General features: G+C 51.1%; 1 protein-coding gene across 2 annotated transcripts in view; it reads left to right on the forward strand.

Moving 5' to 3' along the window:
- The window catches only part of LOC107198366 (receptor-type tyrosine-protein phosphatase kappa-like), a 26,690-nt gene continuing 17,038 nt past the window's right edge, over positions 1–9,652 (forward strand). For both annotated transcript variants that reach the window (XR_004500512.1, XM_015615331.2), the window contains exons 1-4: positions 1–134; positions 7,195–7,392; positions 7,964–8,176; positions 8,614–8,856. Coding sequence is in view for 1 of the 2 variants with exons in the window: in XM_015615331.2 (XP_015470817.1) it covers positions 74–134; positions 7,195–7,392; positions 7,964–8,176; positions 8,614–8,856 (715 nt within the window). In the remaining variant the exon portion in view is untranslated. The remainder of the gene's footprint in view (positions 135–7,194; positions 7,393–7,963; positions 8,177–8,613; positions 8,857–9,652) is intronic.

Consider the following 9,652-nt stretch of genomic DNA (forward strand, 5'->3'; position numbering starts at 1 on the left):
CAATCAGGCGGCTGTGCAGTGAGGCAGCTGGTGTAGCTGAGACCTCAAACCTGCGCTGGGAACATAGGCAAACATGGCCCTGCAATGGATGTTTCTCCTGCTCCTCACACCTCTGCTGGCAGCACTAAATCATGGTAAGTCCTATCCCAACAATTATAGAAAACCCCAGGAAAGAGGTAAGCAATGCTCCCTCCTCTGCCCCCAAGAGCAGGTTTTACTGTTCCCCTTTTGCAGAGCTGCTGTGCAACTTTATGGCATGCAGGACACAGCATTTGCATCAGAGAGGTCTTTCATCCACACTGGGGCCCGAGTCCACCAGCTGGGTTGTGGTTAGGCAGATTTCTGTTTGCAGATGGAGAGCAGCAAAGCTTGGGGTGCTGAGGAAACCTCTGCAGAGTCTGGAGTGTTCCTCCATGGAGCTGGAAATACAAGTTGTCCATCTGTCCTTGCACAGTGTCAGGGTGCCATGTCCTCACCACAGAGACGATGAGTAGCCAGCAAACACCTGGGGAGGCATGAGCTGAGCCCCTGCGTGTCCAGGAGAGCCTGGGGCAGGAGTTATAACATTCTGGGATTGCTCTTTAATGGACTTCCTGGGTGCTGGAAGGAGGAGGGCACCCCCAGGCTCTTCCTACACTGTCTGCATACTTTGATGCCAGCAGAGTCAGTGGGAATTTGCAGGCTCACATGTTATCTGTCCTCCCAGGAGGCTGCACTGACTGTCAATTGAGCTGTGGGTCCAGGAACTGTGACCTTGCATTGTTCTGGATCTGTCTGAATTGGAGTATTTCTCTAAACTAATGTTTTTGGAGCTAGGTGATAAAAATAATTAAACTAATATCTAATCATGTCATCCCAGTCCACTGTGGTGTTGTATCTGGCTGGATGCAGGCTATAGAAAACAGCTGATCTAGTGGCTGTGACAGAGCACAGGGAATGGGATCAGAAACTTTAATTGCTAATGTGAAGTGACATCAGGGTCTGTGCTATGTGAGAGGTGTCACAGGACCCTGTTTCCAGGGAAAATATGTCTGTGTGGTTGCAGGGAGTGTAAGCACAGCACACTGCCATACAAAAAAAATGGGCTACTCTCTAACAGAGTATATTCTCCTGCCCAGAGTGTCTTTTCATTGCCCAGATCCCTGCTGAAGCTGTTCTCCTAGGCCAACATGTGCAACCATGTCCAAGCGTTGTGTAGCTTTACTGTTAGTAAAGGTTTCCAGGTTTCCAGGTACACACTAAGACCAGGATCTGTCTGTGTTATGTACAGTGGGATACAACAGGGACCTGTAGGCCTGCAGACTCTTGTCACACTCTGCAGATCTCAGTCACCCAGCCATCCCCAGAGGAGTCTGGGGCTGCCTGGGACAGAGATGATATTGCTGAGTTTGCACCTTGGTGACTGTGAAAAGAGGAACCAAGACAAAAACATGTGGTGGCCGCACCCAGCACTGTGAGCAGCCCTGCCTGCATCCTCAGCATGTGGGCTCATCCCATCCTGGCACCTCTGCTGAGGTCCAACCTGATGGGTCAGGGTCCTTCTCCTGCAGAGGGACAGGGCAAGGAAGATGGCCCGAATGAAGCAGGAGGGTCTCTCCCATCCCTGCTAGGGTGGAGTGGGCTGACAGCGGCAGTGGGACAGTGGGACAGGATAAAGCTGTTGGACAGACAGAGGGAACAGTAGGGTGGGATCCATGAGCATATCCCACACCCCTGGTGTGCACAGTGCCACAGAGAGCAGTGCAGGGAACATCAGTGCAGCCACAGGCACAGGATGTGGTTGGCCCTGCTGCTCTGCTCTCCCCATCACGGGAACACCGTGCACTGAGCAGGGTGTGTTGTGTCGTTGTCCTATTGTCATCTTATTGTCTTGCTGTGCTGCTCTCACAGGGCGTTTTTCCTCCCTGAAATGCCATACTTATACAAAACTCTCCACACCTTACAGTCCCAGTGCACCTGGAAGGCAGGTGGAGAAGCTTCTAGGGCATGTTTTCTATGCAAAGGAAGGGTCTGGGATCCAATCTGGCCCTGACCCCATTTTCATCAGCCTTGCTTGACACTGTGTAGTGATCTAGTGGCATCTGACAAGAAGTTTTAACAAGGAGCACAGCTGCAATGACCAGGGGGTGGGAGGCTGGTAGCTAAAACTAAGCCACAACCAATCTGAAAGGTTTTGTCTCAGCTGAATTCCGAACAGTGCCTAGAGTAGACCCTGTGGGGAACATGAGTGCTAAGAAATACTGCAAAGGAGTGCCTGGGGCTTGACACCCTAGGGGTGGTGACCTGTGTGCTCCACCATGCTTCCACTTCCCATCACCAGAGCACAGATTCAGGAAACACGAATTTTGCCTCCTGCTCTTAGACAGGTGTCAGATGTCCTTTAGCACCTGGTGGACCACTACAGATTAAAGTGCCACCACGTCCCAGCTCTTCTCACAATGCCTTGTTCAGTGACTTGTTTTGCCACCCCCTTTCCCTGCCATGACTTCCAAGCAGAGCTTCACCAAGGTCTCTGTGCTCCACCACTCTTAAAGACCCACTCAGCAGCTTTGGTTGCTAGTGAGGAGTAGAGAGATACTCTAAGGCCCATGTTTGTGTTCCCAGTACCTTGCAATACAACTCTCCACTGGTGGAAGGAGTGATTGCTTTTCTTAGCTCCTCTCAGCAATCACATGGCATCAAACACAGCAAGACTGCAGTGCACTTTGCTGTCACCTCTCTCAGCTGCTGAGCTGCCCTGCCAAAAGGGTTGAACTTCGCCTACTGCTTCTTAGATTTCACCTTGTCCTTTATTCTTTGTGTGTGAGATAATATAGTGTAAGAAGGGACACCTTTTGCTGTTAAGCAAAGGGCTGAACCCAGGAGTCTGACCTGAATTACCAGCATAGCTGTTTCTCCTTTCTCCTGGCCCTCCCCTTCTGGCCCATACTGGGGTTTTGTTTAGCCTGCCAGGCTCACAGCTCCTTGCAGCAGGGACAGGCAATCCAGATATTTCTGAAAAAGACTTTCTATATTCATGGGCAATAGCAATATCAGCGAGGAGGGTATTAATTTAATAGCATCAACTAGGAAAAAACCAAAACAGTAAATATCTGCCTTTAGGAGGCAAAAAAAGAAATAACCTTTTGTTACCACTCCTGTTTTAGGCATTCAGTATTTCCCATTTCACAGTGAGCACACATTGCATGCTACAAAAGGTGCCTATTTGGTCATATCTACACCATATTTTCCTTGCTGAAATTTCGCTTGACTCAGCCTCCTTCCTCTAGCTGGGGCAGTGAGCCTGTGGGCGGCTCTCTGCATACCACTGTTCAGGGTAAAAACAGTGTCTGAGAACTGTTCCATTACTCTCCCACCTGCTGTTAATCCCTACAAGGCTGGAAGCTGAGTGTTTCTTCCCCCTTTCTGTCTGAGTACTCTTTTTTCTCCATCAGGGTGCCAGCCCCCTAATACATCTGACTGCTTTGCACAAGTGGGGTGTTCCATTTCTCCAGTGGAGGTCCCATGGACACCTCCAAAGCACAGAAAAAGCCACCCTGGGTGAGAGCATGAGCTCTTTTGCTCCAAGGTGCCCTTTTCCCCTGGCAATTTTTATGGAATGGATATGGAAAGGCGTATAAGGAGGGTGAGCACAGTGGTGTCCCTCCCAGCCCGTGCATCTTGACTGCACCCAGCAGCCATGGATTGATTTCTCCCAACAAGCCTCAAGTGCTAATTGCATTCCTGACAGGCTTGGACTTACTGCAGATGTGAGGCTGAGTTGGATTGTAATCAGCAATGTTCTTGAGACAAAAAACAGGCATGGACTGAAAGTGTCTTCTCTTCCCCATTTTGCAGAGAAGCAGAGCTTTCTAGGCTTTACTGTCAGACAATCATCAGAAATGCCACCAGGAGGGACTCTGAGCAGCTGCAGATGCCTGGATGCAGATGGTGCCAGTGCTGTGACACGGAGTTCACTGCAGCCTCAGGAATGTGGGCAGGAGGCAAGCCCTGAAGGGGCTGTGATATTTGGGCACTGCTGGCAGGGTACTCTGTGTGCAGGTGGCAAATAGGCTTTGGCAGTCCCCCAGGCTGTCCTGCTGGTGTACACTGTCCCTCTGCAAGGCAAGCAAGCTTTTTTTGCCATACCCATCCCTCTGACAGGCACTCTTAACTCCCAGGATAACAGGATAACTCCCAGGATTCTGATGCTGGTGCATTCCCCTGTAGTGGTACTCCAGTCACTGGATTCTTTGAGTATGGGAATGAGCTGTGGGCTCTGCCTGCCTTTTCTGATCTCTCCCACCCAGCCCCTGGGCTCTGCTCAGCATGGTCCATGCCCAGCTTGGATCTGGGTGCTGAATCTGCCTCTGGCTGCCCCGGAGCACAACAGGGGCACATTTGGCAGGGCAAAGGGTGCAGGAGAGCCTGTGAGGAATTAAAATCTGGGGGCAAACAATCACCTCCATTCCCAAATTCAGAGAGATGCTGTTTGTGGCTTGCAGTGCAACTCTCCAGTGCAACTGGAAAAACAGTGGTAAACAGTGGCTGCTCTTCTTAGCTCCTCTCAGGAAACACATGGCATCAGCTCAGAGAGCTTGGGAAGGAAAGGATGAGTCGCAGAGGACAGAAATCCCCCTGCTGCTTGCAGGGAGCCCTGCAAGCAGAGAAGAAGAAAGAGGGAGCAAGAGGGTTTGCCTGAAGGACTGCTCTCCTGTGTAGTCTTTGTGTCCAAAGGACAGATGTGGCCACTGACACACTTCTGGCACACGTGTGGTCTTTGCAGAAGCACGTTTCATGTGTCCACCCTTGCCTGAGGCTGCTCTGGAATCTGTGCTGCATCCCAGCAGCATCCCACCATTCCAGCTCAGCAGACACTGACAGGAACACTGAGGAGACCTTGGAGCAAGTCTGCACATCTGTGGAGGCCTTTTCACCTGAAAAAAAAAGATAACAGAGAAGAGGCTGATGTTACTGGCAAAGGATTAAGTCTGATAAATGCCCAGGTCTAAGAGAAATGATTTGCTGGAGTCCTGGTGAAGGTGGACAGCCTAGTCAGAAATAAGTGGCTGTTATGCCAGCTGAGCTCATGCAATCCCTTCACAGGGATTCCAGCCCAGGAATCTTACACAGCACCAATTTTCTTGTGCCCAAAACCAAGGAAAAGTAACCTGAGTTACAGGGGGCAAAGGCAGGGATGGGCAGAATAAAGACTATCCTGCTGTAGGAAAAAAACAGATTTGAGACCATTTGAGGTACCTGAAGGTGCACTAATCCATGGGTCCTGGTGAGATGCATGTGTGGTCCTGAGGGTGGAGGAAGAGGCAAAGACATTACCCATCATAGCTGAGAAGTTGTAGCAGGCAACTTCCAGCAAAGCTCCCACTGACTGTAAAAGGGGAAGCACAACCCCCTTTTTAAAAAGGGGAAATGAGGGAGACCCAGGGAACTACAGGCCAGTCAGTCTCCCTTTGGTGAGGGACAAGATCATGGAGCAGTTCCTGCTGGAAACTATTCTAAGGTACATGGAAATTATTTGTGATGGCTTCACAAAGAGCAAATCATATCTGAGTAATTTGTTTGCCTTCCATGGTGGAGTGACAGTGTTTGTGGATAAGGGAGGAGTGACTGACATAATCCACCTGGACTTGTGCAAGGCATTTGACACCATCTTGCATGACATCCTTATCTCCAGACTTTGAAGGTGTGGATCTGATGGATGGACCAGTCAGGGGGGAGGAGTTAGCTGGATGGTCACACTCACAATATTTTGATGTCCCCTGGCACGGGATGCCCAGAGAAGCTGTGGATGCCACATCCCTGAAAGTGTTCAAAAAGGTGTTCAGACTGTGGATGGCTTTGGGCAACCTGGTGTAGTGGAAGGTGTCCCTGTGCATGACAGGAGGGCTGGAACTAAGGGATCTTCCTTCCAGCCCAAGCCATTTTATGCTTTTATGAAAGACTGAATGAATCTTAAGTGCCTGTAAACAATAATTAGCATAATTCTAAATATTCCTAGTTTCATTTCTGCAGAAGTAGCACCTTTCAGTACAAGGAAGAACTCTAGGGTCAAAGAAATACCTATCAGTGAATAATCTTCATACAGGCACAATTTGGGGCCCTGAAATGCAAATTAAAACATGAGAAATTATTTAATGAGTAGCTCTCACCTGACTGAAGTGCTTGTTGCTCAATTGCCAGTCTGGGAGTATTTTTTTCCCCACTTATTTGTCAGGGACTTCATTCTGTCTGGGGTGGTGCAGGTGCTGTGGTCCACTATTGCATGAGGTATGCAGAGCACTCCTGGTTTCCTGGGGAGTCCTGATGCAACTCAGGTGTTGTAGGAATTGGTGCAAACTCTCTGTGCCTGCCTGACTGCATCCTGGTAACTCTGGACAAAGTTTGGGTAGCTACATCTAAATTTTTATGGTAGAGGAACACTCAAAGATAATTAAAATTCCTATGTGGATTCTGATCAGAGGGTAAAGACCCAAATTCGGGCCATGAGGACAGCCAGCAGCACTCCTGTCTAGAATTTAGTGAAAACGAATATGGAGATTTACTTCAATCAATTTCTCATGTTGCAAAACACAACCAAAGGTGCAGCTGGTGAAATACCTACATGGAGTCCCTGCCAAGCCCCTCCTGCCAGCTCAGATGAGGGGGTGTCACTCGTCTTGGGTGAGGGTGGGAGGTGTATGGGATGGGAGGTATCTGCTCCTAGGAGCCAGCAGACGTTTTGCGAGAGGGATGGAGAAGAGGAAATAACAAGTGTAACATCCAGACCAAAAGCAAAGTGGCAACTTGAGTGGGATTTTGCCACAAACAAGAGTCCGTGTGGGTGTGAGCAGATCGTGTCCAGCAGATTGACAGGAATGCTGATGAGTGGTGCCAGCAGACACTCTGGTGCGCTTCCACAGCCCCTGTATTTGTGGGAGAGAGCAGCATCCCCCAGGCTGCTGGATCCCTCTGGCTGGGGTGCCTCTGCAGCAGTGGGTGGGCAGGAGGGCCTGTGGATAACCCTCCTGCACTGCCCTGAGGCTGTGAGGAGGGATAAAGCATCCGGGGGATGGAGCCCATCCTGGGAGGTGCCATCTCTGCCGCCCCTCTGAAGAGAGGGGCACTGGCACCCCTCTGCATGGAACACCCTCATCCTCAAGGATGCTGTTGGAGCCCAGTGACCCTCAGGCTCTGCCTCCTGGTCTTTGCACACAGGAAAATGTAAACTTCCCTCTCACTGGGACCGCAAGCTAAGGTTTAACCCAAGAAAGGACAATGGCTATGCCTTGAATGAAGTGGTGCAGCTCAGCTGTGCTGGGAAGCTTCTTGGGAAGTTTGCGCCATCTGTCCCACAGATCCAATGCATTTCCAGAGGGGCCGAGATCCTGTGGAATGAGAATGCCACCTGCAAAGGTAAGCACAGCCCTGCACCACCCTGACCCAGGGTCCTGAGCTGGTGACAGACCCTCTGTGACCTGGTCATGCACATGACAGTGCAGGCATGGGAGACCTGGACGCCTTGGCTTTCCTCATGTCCTGGCAGTGACAATGCTCTTTTTGTCTCAGCACCTTGCTGTAGGCACCTGCTGGGCTCTGTGCTCCTGGGAGGGGTTCAAAGGCAGGAACGAGAGTTCCTGCACTGGGGGGCTACTGTAAGCCCTGTGCCTTCAAACAATGATGGGGTGTATGGCCAAGGTGGTGGGAGGGGATGGAGCTCTGTGTGAAGACTGGGGAGGAATTCTGTCCAGCTTTGTCCAAATGGAGCCTGAGTCGGGAAGCCTGCAAGAGTGCAGTAGGCATGGATGGGACTGCTCTTGGGTGGTCTGCTGCCACCAATAACTCAGTTCTAGGCTGCAAGAGAGGGATCAGGAGTTGCATGTAGTAACCAAAGGAGATGGGCCCTGTCAAAATCAGAGCAAAAGATATCCCAGAAGACCTCTTCCCATCCTGCTTACATGTGCTCCTTCTCCTCTCCTCTGTGCAGAGAGATGCCAGCAGCCCCAGTGGGACTCACAGCTCCAGTTTAGCCCAAACCAGAGTTTTTACTGGGTCAAGGAAGAGGTGACATTGAGCTGCTTTATGAATGACACTTCTCCCCTTGCTGTGATCAGATGTGCAAACTGGAAGGATGCTTGGGATGTGTTGGACATTCAGGGAACATGGTCAAGGTTGGCAGAGAACCTGACCTGTGCAATGGGTAAGTTGGGAACCAGTAGGTCTCCCCTGCAACATGCACTTCTCGCTGTGGAGGGGACCTGGGCATGCTGCCAAATCTGATACACCTTGGGCACAGCTCAGTCGGGTCCCAGTTGCAAGCAGTCTCCAAGATGGAGAGGGTTAGAAGCTTTCAGTGTGGGACAGGTTTTCTCTGTCCCTGTATCTCTTCCCTATCTATTCCTGAGTTGTATGTCATGGGGAAGTTGGAGGAGGACAGGTCCTATGCCTCAGCTTTCACCTCTCTCCCAGTGTCCTGCATCACCTCCTTGCCCAGGCACATGCTCTTTTTCTGCTCTTGGGTTTCCTCACGGTGTAGAATGCTGACATGTACCACAGTTCATCATGGAAAAGCCTTGGTCCCTCTCCTGCCTGAGCATTCCCTCACTGAGAAGGACTCTCACACTTTCCCCCTGACAGAAAAATGCCCAAAACCTCAGTGGGATTCAAGACTTCAGTTTTCAGAGAACGAAACTGAATACCTACAGAATGAAGAACTGACACTGACCTGCCCCAAAGATCTTGAGCCCTCCTTCCCTAAGGTCAAATGTACAAAGGAATTCCACCGAATGAACTCTGGAAAATCAGTCTATGTGGGTGCCTGGTGGGGCAGGAACAGCACAGGTGCCTGGACACTCATTGAGAAGGATGTCCTGTGTATGGGTAAGTGAGGCTGCAGAAGCTCTCCCATGTCTCCCTGCTACCTTCACCCTCCTTGGGGCTGTGCTGCCTGTGCAAACTGCTGAAGAGGACAACCCAGGCAGGAGACAACAGACCAGGTAGAACCAGACGGCCAAGCTGAAATCTCCTGCAGTGGTTCCTGAGCAGGCCAAGTCTGGGGCTCCCAGGCCAGGGGCAGGATCTGAGGCTGCCACCCAGGTGCCCATGGAAGTTCCATTATCTTTGCTGTGCCTCCCAGTGCCACCCTGGAATGCACAGGTCTGCTTGTTCCCCTGCTGGCCTCTGGATAAGGGACCTGGGGACACCTTGTGCACCTGCAGGAGCTGGAGCAGAGGGGAATGAAGGGGTCCTCATAGTGCACAGCTGGCTCAGCCCTTGGCACTGGGACAGGAGGCTGCACGGGAAGGACCTGGGGGAGGAACAATGCCATCCATCAGGGGACGGTGATGCAGAGCTGTCCTAGGCAGAGACAGAGCTGTGCTCAGTGGGGGCATTGTGGATGCTAACTCTGAAACAGAGAGCCTGTAGAAATTACAGGCCACATAGCTCTCTCAGTCCAGCCTGAGAAAGTAGCCTGAGAATTCATAAGGAGGATTCAAAACAATTCTCAAAGACAGAAAACAGCCTTACAGGTGTTGTTTCTCTGTCTCTTGTTTTCTTTGCAGGACAAGGTCAGGGGGTGTCCTGGTTTAGGGCAGGTTTGGGAGAAAACCTCCAGTGGGGCTCCCCCCGGGAAGCAAACCCACGTGGCCCTTTTCCCCCACCCCCCAAGCGGTTC

The sequence above is a fragment of the Parus major genome, chromosome Z (assembly GCF_001522545.3).
Source record: "Parus major isolate Abel chromosome Z, Parus_major1.1, whole genome shotgun sequence".
Classification (NCBI taxonomy): Eukaryota; Metazoa; Chordata; class Aves; order Passeriformes; family Paridae; genus Parus; species Parus major.